This window comes from Jaculus jaculus, chromosome 17 (genome assembly GCF_020740685.1).
Source record: "Jaculus jaculus isolate mJacJac1 chromosome 17, mJacJac1.mat.Y.cur, whole genome shotgun sequence".
Lineage (NCBI taxonomy): Eukaryota > Metazoa > Chordata > Mammalia > Rodentia > Dipodidae > Jaculus > Jaculus jaculus.
In genome coordinates, this window is record NC_059118.1 from 5,939,109 (window position 1) to 5,958,693 (window position 19,585).

A 19,585-nucleotide genomic window follows, 5' to 3' on the forward strand; every position below is an offset into this window, starting at 1 on the left:
TGCTCTCTCCTCCGAGTTGCCCAAGCGCTGCCCTGTGCCCCAGAACCCAAGCCGAAGGACCTCAATAATTGTTAGATACGGAGTTCTGCCCCGATGATGTTGGGCTGCCACGGGAAGCCTGTCCAGAAAACAAAGCTTGTGTTAAGTTTCCCTGCTAGGGTTGAACCAATTTTACTAGATGTTCAACTATGACGAGAGTTCTTATTTATTTAAGACAAAGAAAAGAGAGAGAGGGAGGGAGAGAAAACGGGCATGCCAGGGACTCTAGCCACTGCAAACAAACTCCAGATGCATAAGCCACCTTGGGCATCTGGCTTACCTGAGTACCGTACCGGGGAACTGAACCCCGGTCCTTAGTCTTTTCAGGCAAGTCCCTTAACAATTTAGCCATCTCTCCAGTCCCCTTCTTTTCTCCTTCTTCCTTCCTTCCTTCCTTTCTTTCATTCATTCTTTCTTTCTTTCCTTCTTTTCTCTTCTTTATTTCTTTTTTTGGTTTTGGTGAGGCAGTTTCACTCTAGCTCAGGCTGACCTGGAATTTACTCTGTAATCTCAGGCTAGCCTCGAACCCCCAGCGGATTCTCCTACCTCAGCCTCCCTAGAGCTGAGATCAAAGGCGTGCGCCACCATGCCCCGCTGACATGGCCTTTTAATAACCGTGAGGAGCGAGCGACCTAGTGTTATGCCCATGTGGGATGATGTCATTAGTGTCCACCTTCCCCTAGGAGGGGTTTCCTCTAAGGCAGGGAGGTCCATGTACTGGGGACCTGCAACAGGCCTGACACTTAGGAGGTGACCAATGAACACTTGAGTGATGGACAAATTCAGGGCTCCCTGGATCTGGATGCTGTCCCAAACAGTGAGTCAGATCAAGTGCACCTACCCCTCATGACAAGTCTATTGTCTCCCCCAGACTCCCGAAGTAGTACTGGATTTGCCCCAGACACCAAAGGACAGGACTGTCTGTGAATGCCAACCTTGTTTTCTCAGACTCTTAGAGGCAGATTTAATCCGAGGGCACCACTTGCCTCTCCAACATTCTGTAACTGCAAGGGCTATGTGCTCCCTAAGTGATGCTCAGGTTGCTACCTCCTCCCCCCTCACACACACATCCTGTCCCCCGCCGCGCCCTCTGGGGCAGGACCATAGATCCAAACAGCCAGGCCGATTTCCTAACCCCGGAAGTTCCCCTCACACCATGAACCATCACCGCCACCATCACGTCCCCTAGGACAGATCGATAAACCAACCCAGGTCCTAAAAAGCACTTTTCTAGGTGGTCGCATCCTCAGCGGCCCCCGCCCTTGCGGTACTCCGAGGGCTGTGGCGCGCGGGGCTCCAGGTTCGAGGACGGGGCGGTGCTTCTCGGAAAGAGAAAGCAGGCGGGGCGGCCCTGAGCCCGAGCGGGAAGCAGGAAGCAGGGTAGACGACGCGACCGCTCCACGGTTCTCGGGTTAGCGCGCCATGGGTACCGAAGTCCCCCACGCCAGGTCTGCATCCCTGGACCCCTCCAAGTCCTCCCTGCCCCTGGCTGCGCTCAACGTGCGGGTCCGGCGGCGCCTGTCGCTGTTCCTGAACGTTCGCACGCCGGTGGCCGCCGACTGGACCGTGCTGGCCGAGGAGATGGACTTCGACTATCTGGAGATCCGGCATCTGGAGACGCGGCCGGACCCCACGGGCAGCCTGCTGGACGCCTGGCAGGGGCGCCCCGGAGCGTCGGTGGGCCGGTTGTTGGAGCTGCTCTCCAAGCTGGACCGCGAGGACATACTGCTGGAGCTGGGGCCCAGCATCGGTGAGGAAGCCCCTTCCAGGCCTGATACCCTAGGGGTAGGGGAAGCTGACTTTTCCCGGCCTCCAGAGCCTAGTGTTGCCTGGAGCAACCCTCCTGGAACGAGTTGGAGAGGGAGGGAGGGAGAGAGTGTCTGGTTCCCTGTCAAGATCCTGGATGTAACTAGGATTGGGCTGAAAACCCTTACGATGGGAAGATCAGGAAAGCGCTGAGAAAGATCTTTTAGCCCATCCAGGGGTCAGGACCTGCTTCTCTGGGACGCCCCAGTTTGTGTAAGAAGCAGGAGAGACCTCTGACTATCGCTGGCCCTCACATGCTATCTTCCTACACAGGCTGTAGACATAGATACAGACCGGGCTCATCTTGCTGAGTGGGGGTCACGGTCCTCAGTGCGCACCAACCCCCTGCTCCCACTGCCCCGTATCCTGCAAGAAGTTGACCTTGACTTCATTCATTCTCAGGAGCCTTTAGAGAGAGGAATCCAGGATGCTCACAGAGACGCCAGTCTGATTTTGATGGTTTCTCACACCACCACTAACGTCCCTTTGGGAGGATAAGAGAGGGAAGTGAGCTTGTCAGAGCCTTGTACCTGCCCATGACAACAGTGACCAGAAAAGGCCCAGAGCCCCAAAGGACCAATGGAGGATGGGTGTGGGTGGAGGGCAAGGGCACTCTGGGAGGGGAGCCTGCCATGCCATCTCTTGCCCACAGAGGAGGATTGCCAAAAGTACATTTTGAAGCAACAGCAGCAGGAGTCTGAGAAGCCCTTGCAGGTGCCCAGAGTGGACAGCAGCGTCCCGCGGACAGAGGAGTCGAAGGGCATCACTACGCTGGACGATCCCCTGGGTAAGGCCCAGAGCTGTTTCCCTGACACAGGTGGGACAGGGGACAAAGCCCCTGGGCAGTGTGAGGAGTAGAGCGTGGATGTTGGACTGTGACCTTGGGCAGCTGGTTTATCCTACCGGAGCCTCAGTTTTCCCACCTAAGAAATGGGGATCACAGTAGCATCATCATCTTATTTCTGGGTTAGTCTGATGTGCTTCTGGTGGTTAACCTGGGCCTTTTCACCTGGAGAGAAGGTTATATCTTTCCTCTGGGGGAAACAACACTTTGTATCAGGTACTTTTTTTTTTTTTTTTTTTGAGGTAGGGTCTCACTCCAGCCCAGGCTGATCTGGAATTCACTATGTAGTCTCAGGCTGGCCTTGAACTCATGGTGGGTGACCCTCCTACCTCTGCCTCTTGAGAGCTGGGATTAAAGGTGTATGTCACCGTGCCCAGCTTTTTAAACTTTTATTAAAAATGTATTTATTTATTTATTTGAGAGAGGGAGAGAGGCAGAAAGAGAGAGAGAATGGACATGCCAGGGTTTCCAGCCACTGCAAACGAACTCCAAATGCGTGCACCACCTTGCGTATCTGGCTTACATGGGTACTGCGGAATCAAACTGAGGTCCTTTGGTTTTGCAGGCAGGCACCTTAACCACTAAACCATCTCTCCAGCCCTTTTTAATATCTATTTTTAAATTTTATTTATTTGTAAGCACAAAGAAAGAGAGAGTGAGTGAGCATGGGCACATCAGTGTCTCCAGCCACTACAAATGAAGTCCAGATGCATGTGCCACTTTGTGCATCTGACTTAGGATACTGGGTCCTTAGGCTTTGCAGGCAAGCACGTTAACTGCTAGGCAATCCCTCCAGCCCCTTTTTAAACTTTTTGTTGACAACTTCCATTTATATATTCGATGTACCCTGATCATGATGCCCTTCCATCACCTCCTGTGTCCTCCTTCCTCCCTGCTCCATGAACACCGTTCCAACTAGTCCCTCTGCCGTTTGGATGTACTCATTTTATTTTTGCCTCATATGATGGAGGTTTAGCGTAGGTAGCATCAGCCAGCATGAGATCATGAATATAATGGTCACTTAATGCCTGGAAGACAGTATTTCCAAGCACTCCTCCTCATCCTTTGGATCAATAGACTGGCCTTAAAAAAAAATTTTTTTTAAATTATATTTGAGAGACAGAATGTGTGAGAGAGGCAGATAGAAAGAGAATGGAAACCAGGCATGGTGATGCACACCCTTAACCCAGCATTCAGGAGGTAGAGTTAGGAGGACTGCCATGAGTTTGAGGCCAGCCTGAGACTACATAGTGAATTCCAGGTCAGCCTAGGCTAGAGTGAGACCCTACCTTGAAAAACCAAAAAAAAAAAAAGAAGGAAAATGGGCACAAGGGCACGACAGGGCCTTTAGCTGCTGCAAATGAACTCCAGATGTATGTGCCTCCTTGTGCATTTGACTTACATGGGTCCTGGAGATTTGAACCAGGGTCCTTTGGCTTTGCAGGCAAGTGCCTTTACCACTAAGCAATCTCTCCAGCCCTGCACTTCTTTTTAATGCGAGAGTTGGGGGTGGGGAATTGGAGCACTGGGGCATCCAGCCACTGCAACTGAACTCCAGACACATGCATCCCCCTTGTGCGCATGTGTGAGCTAGCACGCTTGCGTCGCTGTGCATCTGGCTTGCGTGGAACCAGAAGAGTCGAACATGAGTCCTTAGGCTTTACAGGCAAGCGCTTTAGCTGCTAAGCCACCTCTCTAGCCCGCTCATATTCTTTCTACTACTTGTTCAACAGTGGGCCTTGGAGGGTGTGATAGAGATGTCTCACTTAGTGTTGAACATCCCACTGTCACTTCTCAGCACTTTAATGAGTTTTAAGTCTCTCTAATGGTCACTGCCGTCTAAAAAGAGAAGCTTTTCTACCCAAAAGTGAAAGTAGGGCTGGAGTGATGGCTTAGGGATTAAGGCACTTGCCTGCAAAGCCAAAGGACCCAGGTTTGATTCCCCAGGACCCACATAAACCAGACGAACAAGATGGCACATGCATCTGGCGTTTTCTTCCCTTAAGTTGCTTCTGCCAGGAATTTAGGCCCAGGCTCATCCATTCTCTCTCTCTCTAATAGATAAATAAAAATGAAAAATAAAAATATTTTAAAAAGTGAGAGTAGCATTAACATATGGGTATAAACATAATTATTTAGAGGACAATTTGGTGGGCAAAATATATGCATTTAGCCAAACAACAGTTTTAGTCTTTCCCTTGTACTTATGACCTCCTAGCCATAGGTTTTCAGAAACCAGGCATGAATTCCCTCATGTGAAGTGGGCCTCAACTCCAGTCAGAGAGTATAACTATCAGACATTGTACCAGTTGGCGCATTTTGTCTGGCTGGCCAGCAGCGTAGCTTTCAAGGTCCACTGCTGTCAGGTTCTCTTGAGATGCAGGACGCAGGACCACCAGACTCTGCTGGCATTGGGTTCCTCCCAATCTTCCTGTGGGTTTTGTTTGGTTGGTTTCGAGGTAGGGTTTCACTCTAGCCCAGGCTGACCTGGAACTCACTTTGTAGTCCCAGGCTGGCCTTGAACTCATGGCTATCCTCCTACCTCTGGGATTAAAGGTGTGCACCACTACACCTGGTTTCCTGTGGAGTTTTTTTTTTTTTTTTTTTTTTTACTACTTAAGAGAAAGAGGGAGAGTGATAGAGAGAGGGAGAGAATGGGCATGCCAGGGCCTCCAGTCACTTCAAACAAACTCCAGATGTATGCGCCACCCTATGCATCTGGCTTTACGTGGGTACTGGGGAATTGACCCTGGGTCCTTAGGCTTCTCAGGCAAGTGCCTTAATCGCTGAGCCATCTCTCCAGTCCTTTCCTGTGGAATTTTGACTGTCCCCCTTGTGCTCTTTTGCCCAGGACAAGTACCAGAGCGTTTTGATGCCTTCATCTGCTACTGTCCCAGTGACATTGAGTTTGTCCAGGAAATGATTCACAAACTGGAACAGACAGACTATCGGCTGAAGCTGTGTGTGTCAGACCGGGATGTCTTACCAGGCACCTGTGTCTGGTCCATCGCCAGTGAGCTCATTGAAAAGAGGTTGGTTATGCATCCAAGGGGGTGAGTGTATGAAGCCCAGAGGTCCACATGCGGCCAGCTGGGCTCTGCCTAGCCTGGGCACAGTGCCTCGTCCTGAGGCTATCTCTGGAAGTCACCACAGTACCTACACCCTGTGCGTCTTCCCTCAGGTGCCGCCGGATGGTGGTGGTTGTCTCTGATGATTACCTGCAGAGCAAGGAATGTGACTTCCAGACCAAGTTTGCACTCAGCCTCTCCCCAGGTAAGCTCAGGCCTGACCAGGCCAGAGATGGGTCGGGATGGCTTCAAGATGCTTGCCTTTAATCCTTAAGGGTCAAGGATGCAAGACCGAGGAACTGCATATTTCTGAGCACCTGAGCAGGTGTGCACCTGTGTGCTTTTTTTTTGGGGGGGGGATGTATGATGTGTGTGTGTGTGTGTGTACGCATGAGACAGAGAGAGAGAGAGACAGTATGAATGGAGGTCAAAGGACAACTTTGGGTGTCAATCCTCACCTTCCACCTTGTTTCAGTTTAAAAATTTTATTTATTTATTTATTTATTGGAGGGAGAGAGAAAGAAAGATACAGATAAAGAGAGAATGGGTACACCAGGGCCTCCAGCCACTGCATACAAACTCCAGATGCATGTGCCACTTTGTGCATCTGACTTACGTAGGTCCTGGGTAATCAAACCAAGGTCCTTTGGCTTTGCGGGCAAGCGCCTTAACTGCTAAGCCATCTCTCCAACGCTCATTGGTTATTTATTTATTTATTTATTTATTTATTTATTTATTTATTTGAGAGAGTGAGAGAGAAAGAGGCAGAGAGCGAGAGAGAAAGAGGCAGAGAGAGAGAATGGGTGCACCAGGGCCTCCAGGCACTACAAAGGAACTCTGGACACATGCGCCACCTTGTGCCTTTGGCTTACCTGGGTCCTGGGGAATCGAACCAAGATCCTTTGGCTTTGCAGGCAAACATCTTAACCACTAAGCTCTCTCTCCAGCCCCATTGCTGTTGTTTTTAATGTGGCATCTGGAGAAAGTACTCATGTCTGTAGAGTGAGCAGTTTAGCTGCTGTAGACTTCTTTCTGATGTGGATGTGTGCCATGGGTGCCTAGCTGGTGGAGGGCTGGTGTTACCTCTTGGCTTGGGGACGGGGAGGACCCCACCGTGGGCCAAGAACCTGGTACCCACACTGTATCCCTTGGCCTGCAGGTGCCCATCAAAAGCGGCTGATCCCCATCAAGTACAAGTCGATGAAGAAAGAATTCCCCAGCATCCTGCGGTTCATCACTGTGTGTGACTATACTAACCCCTGCACCAAATCCTGGTTCTGGACCCGCCTTGCCAAAGCCTTGTCCCTGCCCTGAAGACGACTCAGGGCATCCGGGATTGGTCACTTCCCACACTCTTGTGACCTGTCTCCTCCTGCGGTCATAGGAGGGATCTGTGTTCTACGTGTCTTTCTATTTCTAGAAGTACCACCTCCACAGATACATCGGTGGTAATCAGACATCACCCAGACACCATGTCTCATGTCCTGTGTGGAATCCTTGGCTGAGAGTGACACTGTCACTTGCCGAGTTACTGGTGAGGAGCAGGGGACTAAGTACAGCAGTAGCTCAGCCACACCTGAGTCACCTTTGCCTTCGGTTTGCTGCTTGGGAGGCAGGACACAGAGACAAGGCAGTAGCTGCATTTGGATTCCGGCAGCACATGGCGAGGTGTGGTTCTGGCTGTTTGGGGGGAAGACAGTGTTGAGTGATGGAGAGCTGCTTGCCACAGGACTTTGTGCTAGAGGGACCATGGATGTGCTGGGGCAGCTGATTCCATAGTTGTGACTAGATAGATGCCACCTCACATTCCCCTTCCTTCTCCCCACAGCACGGGTGGGGAAGCAAGCTCACCCTTAAGCTGGATTCTGCAGCGCCACTCCTACTTCTGACTCCTCCCAGCCTCTGCCCATGTTTGCTGGTGACAGGTCCCCAAGAACCTAAGTGCTCTTTTTGTTTGTTTGTTTGCTTTTCTTCAAGGTAAGGGCTCTCTCTCTCTCTAGCCCAAGCTGACCTGGAACTCACCAGCCGGTCCTCAAACTCACAGCAATCCTCCTACCACTGTCTCCCGAGTGCTGGGATTACAGGCATGAGCCACCATCCCTGGTTTAAGGCTTTTCGCTCCCACCTATCCATGCTTATGGGAACTTCTCAGTTCTGCTTGACTTGGGACCTTGGTCTCTGGTATGCCCATCACCTCTGAGCTCTGGGGCTGCACTACCTCCCCAGCTGCCCATGGAGCAAGATCTTTCCACCAGCCTTCTATACCTTGGTGACTTCTATGTCGACAAGCAACAACCACAAAGGAGCATCTTACCCACAAAGCTTCGGGGCAAGTAGTCCCATACAGCCTTGCTCACATAGGCACATGTACACACATACGTGCACCCTCACACACAGAGCCACCTGCCACATGTGTCTTCCCAGGCAGCATCCAGGAATGGCTGGTGGGAAAGTCCAACCATCAAAAGGGCCAACTATCTCCCTGAAGAAAGGTGGGTTACCCATGAGCCAGGCTTAGTGATATACACTTGTTATCCCAGCATCTGGGAGGCAAAGGCAGGCAGATCAGGCAGAGCTATCCTCAGGTATGTGCCAAGTTTGAGGCCAGCCTGGGCTACATGAAACTGTCTCAAAAATCCACCCTTCCAAGCCTGGCATGGTGGTGCACACCTTTAATCCCAGCACTCAGGAGGCAGAGGTAGGAGGACCACTGTGAGTTCGAGGCCACCCCAAGACTACAGAGTGAATTCCAGGTCAGCCAGAGCTAGAGCGAGACCCTACCACAAAAAATAAAAAAAAGAAAAAAGGTCCACCCTTCAAATAAAGGGGGGCACTCTTCATTTTTTTTTTTTTTTTAAATTTCCTTCCTTCTTTTTTTGTGGTAGGGTCTTGCTGATTTGAAATTCACTATGTAGTTTCAGGCTGGCATTGAGCTCACAACAATCCTCCTACCTTGACCTCCTGAGTGATGGGATGAAAAGCATTCACCATCAGCTGGGTCCGTTCTTTTTGCATTCCTTTTCTCCCTTTCCCCTAATCACTGAAACCAAAGTCTAGAAATTCCCAGTGTGGCAGCACTTAGGCCTCGAATGAGGCACAGATGGAAGCGGGAGCTGCTTGGTCTCACGACACCAGCCAGCTGCTGGCATGGCTGTCTCCCCCTCCCAATATGGTTTGCAGATACCCCCCAAACTTTCCACCAGGCATACAATGGCGTAGCCCTGGGTCTCTGTATCTACGGCAGACGTTGGGGCTCTGAATGCAGTAGAAAATGGTCCTCTTCTCTCTCCCTATAGCCAGGCAGGAGTCAAGTGCCCTCCCTCAGGGTCTGGGGCAGGAATGGAGGCCACCATCCATGACCTCAAGAAGCACTTTGGTGCCATGCATCTGGCCCTCCTTGACATTGGGCATTTTAAAGTAACTTTGAGAAAGCATCCTCTTAACCTATTCTATGAGCACTTATACTATATTTGTCATGTGCCCCGTTATCTAGGTTTGTAATAAAGAGAATTCTATTTTGGGAGTGTATTTGTGTGTATCTGTGTACATGTGGAGTTTGGGAGCTGTGAGCGAAGGTGTGACTTTCTCATGTAAGAAAAGCTGCTCTGTTAGGTGCTGTCCTGGGGGGCTTCCGTAGCTGAGCACAGGCTCTGGCTTCAGCAGGGATCAGGCGGAGCCAACAATACTGTCCTAAGCTCTAGAAACCTGCTTCCTCCTACCAGTCTCTGTCTTTCCTGGGTGGGCCCATGTTCTGGGTCCTGGCCCTGCCAATGGTCATGGCTTCTTCTCTAGGTTCTGAGGACTGAGGAGAAAGAAGCCTACTACAGCCACACAGCTCCTGAGGGCTCCCAGCTGGTTCCCAATATCTTCCCTGACTATATCTCTGATCCAAAGCTATAGATCTGGATTTGTTCATGGTAGAAAAAAATGCTTTTTTTTTTTTTTTTTTTTTTTTTAGGTTTTTGAGGTAGGGACTCGCTCTAACCCAGGCTGACCTGGAATTCACTATGTAGTCTCATAGTAGCCTCAAACTCATGGCCATCCTCCTACCTCTGCCTCCCAAGTGCTGGAATTAAAGGTGTGTGCTACCACGCCCAGCAGTTTCTTAATTTATTTATGAGTAGAGAAGGGGAGAGAGAGAGAGCGTGGGCAAGCAAGGGCCTCCTGCCGCTGCAAATGAACTCCAGATGTATGGGCCATTTTGTGCATCTGGCTTTACATGGCTACTGGGGAATTGAACCCCAGCCGTCAGGCCTTTAACTGCTGAGCCATCATCTCCCCAGCTATCTAGTGACTATTTTTTTTTTTTTTTTGTTGTTGTTTTTGTTTTTTTGAGGTAGGGTCTCACTCTGGCCCAGGCGGACCTGGAATTTACTATGTAGTCTCAGGGTGGCCTCGAACTCATGGTGACACTCCTACCTCTGCCCCTCTGCCTCCCAAGTGCTGGGATTAAAGGTGTAGGCTACCACACCTGGCTCTAGTGACATCTTAAAGTGTTCAGACATCATTGGTTCCTGAGGCTTTCCCCATAGTGGTCCATCCATTACCTGGTACTGGTTTCTGGGACATCTGACTGTGGGAGCTCCTCCACCCTGCATCCTTAGTGACCCCTGGGAAGGTTTTCATAGGCTGCCCTAAGGAGGACTTCCTCTCCAGGCTCCCCCTGGGGGCTAGAGCTAATGTGCACCCAGAAAGTGCTCCCAAGATCTGACCTGTGCTGCCCATGGTCAGGAAGACAGTCCTGGATCTACATCCAAGGAAAACTATACTGCTGAAATTATCAAAGGCAAAAGCAAGAAATTCAGAGAGCAACAGTGGAGTGCAAATACGGAAGTCAGGCTGAGCATGGTGGTACACACTTGTAATCCCAGCTCATGGGGGGGCGAGACAGGAGGAGGGAGAGCTATAGGTCATCTTGGGCTACATAGCAAATTTGAGGCCAGCCTGGGCTATAAAAGGCCTTGTTTAAAAAAAAAAAACACCACCAAGGATGTCTCCAGCAGTTAAAGCTCAGCAGTTAAAGGTGCTTACTGGCAAGACCTGACAGCCTGGATTTGATTCCCCAGTACCAACATAAAGCCAGATTCACAAAGCGGCTCATGCATCTGGAGTTCATTTGCAGGGGCAAGAGATACTGGAGTGTTCATTCTTTCTCTCTCTCTCAAATAAATAAATGAAAATGTTTTTAAAAAAAAGAAAAGAGGGAGGCTGGAGAGTTGGCTTAGCTGTTAAAGCATTTGCCTGCAAAGCCAAAGGATCTCCCCATTCGACTCTCCAGGACCCATGAAAGACAGATTCACAAGGGAACACATGCATCTAGAGTTCATTTGCAGTGACTGGAGGCCCTGACATGTGCCCATCCATTCTCTCTCTCTCTTCAATATATATATAAATTTTATTTATTTGCAATGAGAGAGAGAGAGAGAGAGAGAGAATGGACATACCAGGGCCTCTAAACCCTGCAACCAAACTCCAGAGGTATGTGCCCCTTGTGCATCTGGCATATGTGGGTCCTGGGGAATCGAACCTGCGTCCTTTGGCTTCACAGGCAAACGCCTTAACAGCTAAGCCATTTCTCCAGCCATATATATATATATATTAAAAACGGGGTAAAAGAAAAGAGGGGGTTGTAGAAATGGCTTGGCGGTTAAGGCACTTGCCTGTGAAGCCTAAGAACCCACATTCCATTCCCCAGTACCCATGTAAAGCCAGATACACAGGTGGCACATGCATCTGGAGTTCTTTGTAATGGCTAGAGGCCCTGGCCTGCCTGTTCTCATTTTCTCTCTCTGATAAATAAAATATAAAAGAAAAGAGGCGGGGCATGGTGGCACATGTGTTTAATCCTAGCATTTAAGAGGCAGAGGCAGGAATATTGTTGTGAGTTTGAGTTCAGCCTGAGACTACATAGTAAATTCCAAGTCAGCCTGGACTAGAGTGAGACACTACCTCAGGGGGAAAATAAAAAAGAAAGAGGGCCAGGCCTGATTGCACACACCTTTAATCCTAGCACTTGGGAGGCAGAGGTAGGAGGATTGCTGAGTTCAAGGACAGTTTGGGACTACCAAGTGAGTTCCAGGTCAGCCTGGGCTAGAGTGAGACCCTACCTTGAAAAACCAAAAACCAAAACAAAACAAAACAAAACCTGGATGTGATGGTGCACGCCTTTAATCCCAGCACTAGAGGGGCAGAGGTAGGAGGATCACCGTGAGTTTGAAGCCACTCTGAGACTACATAGTTAATTCCAGGTTGGCTTGGACCAGAGTGAGACCCTACCTTGGGTTGGGGGGGAGAAAAAAAGAGAGGGTGGGGGCTACTTAGCAGTTATAAGGTATTTACCTGCAAACCAAAGGACCCTGGTACAATTCCCCAGGACCCACAAAAGCTAGATGCACAAGGGGACGCTTGCAGTGGCCAGAGGCTCTGGCATGCCCATTTTCTCTCTCCCTTTCTCTGTCTCTTTTTCTCTCTCACTCAAATAAATGATAAAATAAAATAAAAGAGGGCTGAAGAGAAGGCTTAGTGGTTAAGGCGTTTGCCTGTGAAGCCTAAGGACCCAGGTTTGATTTCCCAGCACCCACAGATGCCAGAAGCAAAATGTGGTGCGTGCATCCGGAGTTCATTTGCAGTGGCTGGAGGCCCTGGTGTGCCTGTTCTCTCTCTCTCTCTCTCTCTGCTTCTTTCTCTTTAGTATAATTTTTTTTTCCCCCCAGGTAGGGTGTCACTCTAGCTCAGGCTGACCTGGAATTTACTCTGTAGTCTCAGGGTGACCTCTGACTCATGGCGATCATCCTACCTCTGCTTCCTGAGTGCTGGGATTAAAGGTGTGTGCCACCATGCGTGGCTGTAAATTAAATATTAAAAAAAAATAAAAGAAAGAAGGAAGGAAGGAAGGAAAAGATTGAATATGCTAACTGGTACATTGTGGGATGTGGCTTCAATTCACAAAGGGGAAATAAAATTAAGGAAGTTATATTAGCAATGGGTTTAGGGCTGGAGCGAGAGCTCAGTAGTTAATGTGCTTGCCCATAAAGCCTACTGACATGAGTTTGATTCCCCAGTACCCATGTAAAGCCAGATGCACAAAGTGGCACATAGGTCTGGAGTTCATTTGCAATGGCTAGAAGCCCTGGTGCACCTATTCTCTTCCTCCCTCCCCTTCCTTTCTCTCCACCTGGTGTGGTGGCACATATCTTTAATCCCAGTATTCAGGAGACCAAGGCAGGAGGATTGCTGTGGGTTCAAGGCCAGCCTGAGACTACATAGTGAATTCCAGGTCAGCCTGGGCTACAGCAAGATCCAACCTTGAAAAACAAAACAAAACAAAAACCTGTCCATGTTAACACAGAACTTTTGGCACTTTAACCTGGGCATTGAGCTTAGAGCTCCCCCTAAAATTTTACCCAGGGAGATGCTCTCACAACACTTTAAACAAGTCTGAATGAACTTTGACTTGGTAAGACCCAAATTCCAGAGCTGGAGAGGGAATAGAGGTGCCAGGGCCTCGGGATGGTGGGGGAGGGGAGGGAAACAACCATGAAAAAGCAAGGCAGTGTTCAAAGTCTGGGAATCTTCTAGACCTTTTTTTGTTTTCTTTCATATTTTTTTATTTATTTTGGTTTTTGAGGTAGGGTTTCATATTTATTGATTTATTATTATTTTGGCTTTTCAAGGTAGGATCTCACTCTAGCTTTGGCTGACCTGGAATCACTATAGTCTCAGGGTGGCCTTGAACTCATGATGATCCTCCTACCTCTGCCTCCTGAGTGCTGGGATTAAAGGCATGTGCCACCCCCGCCTGGCCTCATATTTATTTTTAAACTTTAAAAAATTTATTTATTTATTTCCAAGAAGAGAGAGAGGGAGACAGAATGGGTATACCAGGATGTCTAGCTACTCCAAACTCCAGATGCATGTGCCACTTTGTACATCTGGTTTTATGTGGATACCAGAAAACCGAACCCGAGTAGTTAGGCTTTACAGGGGAATGCTTTAACTGCTAAACCATCTCTCTTTATTTATTTATTTACTTATTTGAGAGAGAGAGAAAGAGGCAGATATATAGATAGAATGGGCATGCCAGGACCTCTAGCAACTGCAAACTCCAGACCACCTTGTGCATCCAGCTTACATGGGTACTGGGGAATTGAACCTGGGTCCCTAGGCTTCACAGGCAAGTGCCTTAACAGCTAAACCATCTCTGCAGCCCCAGCCCTAATTTTTAAACTTTTCATTGACAATGTCCATACCTATATGCAATGTCACCTCATCATAATCCTATCCCAAGATCTTGATTAGTGTGACAAACATCCACACCTGGCAGGAGATGACCGAGAGCCACACACATACCATACTGCTGTTACGTTCCTGGTCTTTCTACAGCTCCATCCCATAGTGCACTGGGGGCAGTTGTTGTGAAGGGTACAAGAACTTCTGTAAGCTACCTTTTCAACTTCCTGCAGATCTATAACTATCTCAAGACAAAACGTTCTGTGGGACCTGCAGAGTTGGTTCAGTGGTTAAAGGCACTTGCTTGCCAAGCATCATGGCCTGTGGTTGACTCCCCAACACTCATGTGAAGACACCTGCATAAAGTATCTGGAGTTCGTTTGCTGCAGTGGCAAAAAACCTGTTGTGCCCACTCCCTCTTCCCTTCACTCTCTTCCTTTGTCTCTCTCTGCTTGCAAATATATAAATAATTTTTTTTTTTAAGTTTTAGGGCCAGGTGTGGTGGTGCACTCCTTTAATCCCAGCTGTTGGGAAGTAGAGGTAGGAAGATCGCTGAGAGCTCGAGGCCACCCTGAGACTACATAGTGAATTCTAGCCTGGGCTAGAGCGTGACCCTACCTGGGGGAAAAAAAAAAGTTTTAGAGCTGAATGAGGCAGTGTGTGCCCAGCTACTTGGAAAGCTGAGGCAAAAACATGGCTGGAATCCAAGAGTTCAGGCAACATAGCCAGATTATGTCTCAAATCTGTCTTTCTCTGCCTCTCCCTCTCGCAAATAAATAAACAAACAATTTTTTTGTTTGTTTGTTTTTCAAGGTAGGGTCTCACTCTAGTCCAAGCTGACCTGGAATTTACCATGGAGTCTCAGGGTGGCCTTGAACTCACAGAGATCCTCCTACCTCTGCCCCTCGAGTGCTGGGATTAAAGGGGTGAGCGGACATGCTTGGTGGACAAGGGGGGTGAGAAGAAAGACATATGGATGGACTTTTCACAATGTACGGAATTATTTATTTGTTTGCAAGCGCAGAGAGGAGAGAGACAGAGAGAATGGGCGTGCCAGTCACCGCAAATGAACTCCAGCAGCATGCATCATTTTGTGCATCTGGCTTTACATGGGTACTGAGAAACTGAACTCAGGTCCTTGGGCTTTGCAGAGCTATTTCTCCAACCCCTATTTCTTCTGTTTTTAAATTTTATTTTTGTTTTCTTTATCATTATCATCATCATCATCATCATCATTATTGTTTTTGGTTTTTCGAGGTACGGGCTCACTGTAGCCCAGGCTGACCTGGAATTCACTGTGTAGTCTCAGGGTGGCCGCCACTCATGGTGATCCTTCTATCTCTGCCTCCCGAGTGCTGTGTGCCTCCACACCTGGCTATTTACTTTGCTTATTTATTTACTAGGGAGAGAGGGAGAGGGAGGGAGGGATGGGGGGAGGGAGAAAGAAAACAGGGCCTTCAGTCACTGCAAATGAACTCTAGATGCATGTGCCACCATGTGCATCTGGCTTATGTGAAATCTGGGGAATTGAATCTGGGTCCTTAGGATTCATAGGCAAGCACCTTAACCACTAAACCATCTCTCTAGCCATTTAATTACTTTAAAATATTTATTTGGGGCTGGAGAGATGGCTTAGCAGTTAAGCGCTTGCCTGTGAAGCCTAAGGACCCCAGTTCGAGGCTCGATTCCCTAGGACCCACGTTAGCTAGATGCACAAGGGGGCGCATGCATCTGGAGTTTGTTTGCAGTGGCTGGAAGCCCTAGCATGCCCATTCTCTCTCTATCTGTCTCTTTCTCTCCCTCTCTCTCTGTCACTCTCAAATAAATAAATAAAAATGAACAAAAAATATTAAAAAAATATTTATTTGTAGCCAGGCGTGGTGGCACATGCCTTTAATCGCAGCACTTGGGGAGGCAGAGGCAGGAGGATCAACATGAGTTCAAGGCCACCCTGAGATGACAGTGTATTCCAGGTCAGCCTGGGCTAGAGTGAGACCCTACCTCAAAAAACCAAAAAAAAAAAATTATTTGTCCATCTTTCTGATTAAAACAAATGCCTGTCTGACTTTTATGGGTGGCTGGGAATTGAACCTGAGCCAACATGCTTTGCAATCAAGTGCCTTTAACTACTGAGCCATCTTTCTAGCCCATATATATATTTAAATATTTTATTTATTTATTTGAGAGAGAGAGAAGCAGATAGAGAGAATGGGAGCCAGGCATGGTGGTGCATGCCTTTAATCACAACACTCGAGAGGCAGAGGTAGGAGGATCACTATGAGTTTGAGGACACCCTGAGACTACATAGTGAATTCCAGGTCAGCCTGGACTAAAGTGAAACATTACCGTGAGCAAAAAACAAACAAACAAACAAAAAAACCTGAGAGAGGATGGGCCTCTAGCCACTGGGAACGAACTCCAGACGCATGTGCCCCCTAGCGCATCTGGTTTAAGCAGGTCCTGGGGAATTGAACCAGGGTTCTTAGGCTTTGCAGGTGAACACTGTTTGTTTGTTTTTAATGTAGGGTCTCAGTTTAGCCTAGACTGACTTGGAACTTGCTTTGTTGTCCCAGGGTGGCCTTGAACTCACAGTGATCCTCCTACCTCTGCCTCCCAAGTGCTTCAGTTAAAGACATGCACCACCATGCCTGGCTTGAAGTGGTTTAAAATATTAAACCTTTAAGGGATACTCCTTGCATTTAAAAATAAAATATTTTAGGGCTGGAGAGATGGCTTAGTGGTTAAGATGCTTGCCTGCTAAGCCAGACGATCCTGGTTCCACTCTCTAGAATCCACATAAGCCTGATGCACAAGGTGGCGCATGCATCTGGAGTTTGTTTGCAGTGGCTGGAGGTCCTGGTGTGCCCATTCTCTTTCTCTCTCTCTCAAATAAGTAAATAAAAATAAAATATTTTATGTATTATTTATTTCTGTTGTCAGTACTTACTTCCACCTTGTTTGAGGCAGGGCCTCTTGTTCAAAGCTATCTCATTGTAGGCCCACTGGCACAACACTCAGCTACTGTGCCTGGCGTACATGGATCCCAGGGATTCAAACAAGTCTTTATGGCCGCATAGCTGGCACTTTTACACATGAAGCCATCTCAGCAATCCAAAATTGTAGTTTAAAAAAATTCAGAGAGCTGGGGAGATGGCTTAGTGATTAAGGCACTTGCCTGCGAAGCCTAACAAGTCCTGTTGGAACTCTCCAGATCCCACCTTAGCCAGACACAACAGTGACGCAAAGTGCAATGCCATGCATGCCAACAAGGGGGCGCATGAGTTTGTTCACAGCTGCTGAAAGGCTCTGGCATGACCATACTCCCCCCCCACCTCAAAAAAAAAACAAAAAAAACGAAAAAGAAATTCAGAGAGTGAAGAGATGACTTAGTGGTTAAGGCGCTTGCCTAGAAGGCCTAAGAACCCAAGTTCAATTTCCCAGTACCCACTTAAGCCAGATGTACAAGGCGGTGAATGTATCTGGATTTTCTGTGCAGTGGCTGGAGGCCCTGGCGCACCCATTCTCCCTCTCCCTCTATATATTTATATATATTCCTTTCTGATTCTCTAACAAAATATTTTAAAAAATTCAGGCTTCGCATATAGGGTATCCTTTAATTTCTAGGCTTCAAGTTTCCTTCATTAAAGGAGTCTATAAAACTTGAATTACATGTGCCACCTTGTGCATCTAGCTTACGTGGTTCCTGGGGAGTTGAACTTTGGTCCTTAGGCTTTGCAGGAAGCAACTTAACTGCTAAGCTAGCCCAGGCTGACCTCACTCAGCCTCCTGAGTGCTGGGGTTAAAGGTGTGTACCACAACAGGCTCCACTTATATAATAATAATAATATTTTCCCCTGGTTTTTCGAGGTAGCATCTCTAGCCCAGGCTGACCTGAAATTTACTATGTAGTCTCAGGGTGGCCTCAAACTCATGGTGATCCTCCTACTTCTGCCTCCCAAGTGCTGGGATTAAAGGTGTGTGCCACCTTTAATGGTTTAATTTTAATTAGGACAAGAGAGCTGTTGGGCAATAAGACATACTTAAGTGGGTTTGGGCTCCTCAAGGAAGAGTTGCAATAACTTGTGTTAGCATTAGCCAGATAGATTATTTTGATGGTTCTAAAGTTCCATCCCAAACATTTAGAAGCCTTTCCCCTTCTTTCTCTTTTTTAAATGTTTGACAGAGATAGAGAGATGGAGATAGAGATAGACAGACAGACAGACAGATAGAGAGAGAGAGAGAGAGAGAGAGAAGCAAACAGAGAGCAAATGGGTCTCCAGCCACTGCAAATGAATTTGACTTACACATAACCTTGTGCATCTGGCTTTATGTGGGTACTGGGCAATCAAACTTGGCTTGGGTTTTGCAGGCAAGCACCTTAACCGCTGAGCCCTCTCCCTTCTCTCTTGATCAGGGACATTGTAGCATGGCTCTGGAGATGCCTGGGATGGAATTTTCTAACACGACGAGGTAAAAGCAGAAGCCACTAGGTTACACAATACTATTTTGTACCCATACTTTGCTCATAAGTGGGGTTTCTGGTGCAATTCCCAGAAAACTGCAGGTTTACAGCTGCGAAACCCTTAAGCCGTTGTTAATTGTGCTGGAATTGGAATTGTTTTGTTGCTGACTCAAGGCTTTTAGACTCCTGGCTCCTTTCTCTATGTCCGCATAATTTCTCCTTTCTTTCTTTTTTTCCTTCCTTCCTTTCTTGATTTCTTTTGGTTTTTCGAGGTAGTGTCTAACTCTAGCTCAAGCTGATCTTGAATTCACTGAGGCTGGCCGATCTCAGGGCTTCTGAGTGCCACCACGCAGGACTTAAGTTTCCCTTTATATCCTGCTTCTGTCATGGCCCGAACTGACTTCTACAGCAAGGCCTGATGTATACATCCTGCAGTGTTGGCACCCTTGCTGTGACTGAAATAGTCTTTCATTTTTCATTTGTTGAAATTACATAATCTTTAAAAAAAGTGTTTTTATTTTTATTTATTTATTTGGGAGAAAGAGAGAGAAGTGGAGAGAGAATGGGTTCACCAGGGTCTCAAGCTGCTGCAAACGAACTCCAGGTGCATATACCACCTTGTGCATCAGGCTTATGTGGGTCCTTTGGCTTTGCAGGCAAAAGCCGTAACAGCTAGATCACTTCTCCACCTCAACACATGATCTTTAAAGAATATGCTTTTACTTATTTGCAGAGAGAGAGAGAGAGGGGGGGGGGAGGGGGGAGGGAGGGAGACACACAGAGACAGACAGACAGACAGAAGAGAGACAAAGAATGGGCGTGCTAGGGCCCTAAGCCTCTGCAAACGAACTCCAGATGCATGTGCCACTGTGCAACTGGCTTTATTATGGGTACTGAGGAATCAAACTCGGGTCCTTTGGAGTTGCAAGCATCTTCATCACTGAGCCGGCTTCCCAGCCCCAAATCACATGATCTTTGCCAGGTCTGCCCCAGATGCCAACTCTTGCATGAGCCACGCTCCGGACCTACGGCGGGTGGACGTGAGCTTGGCAGGGAGGTCTCCCGCTTCGTCACTGCTCGGGGACTGAGAGGTTCAGTGGCGCCCTACAGACGTCGACGCTTTTTTCTTTCTTTCTT

General features: G+C 48.1%; 1 protein-coding gene across 1 annotated transcript; it reads left to right on the forward strand.

The window, feature by feature from the left end:
- Positions 1-1,218: 1,218 nt before the first annotated feature.
- On the forward strand, positions 1,219-8,472 carry Myd88 (MYD88 innate immune signal transduction adaptor). The gene is made up of 5 exons (XM_004662098.2): positions 1,219-1,789; positions 2,498-2,632; positions 5,541-5,721; positions 5,871-5,962; positions 6,917-8,472. Exons 1-5 carry the CDS (start codon positions 1,462-1,464, stop codon positions 7,069-7,071), a joined length of 891 nt encoding a protein of 296 aa, XP_004662155.1. The 5' UTR covers positions 1,219-1,461; the 3' UTR covers positions 7,072-8,472.
- The last annotated feature ends 11,113 nt before the right edge of the window (positions 8,473-19,585 follow it).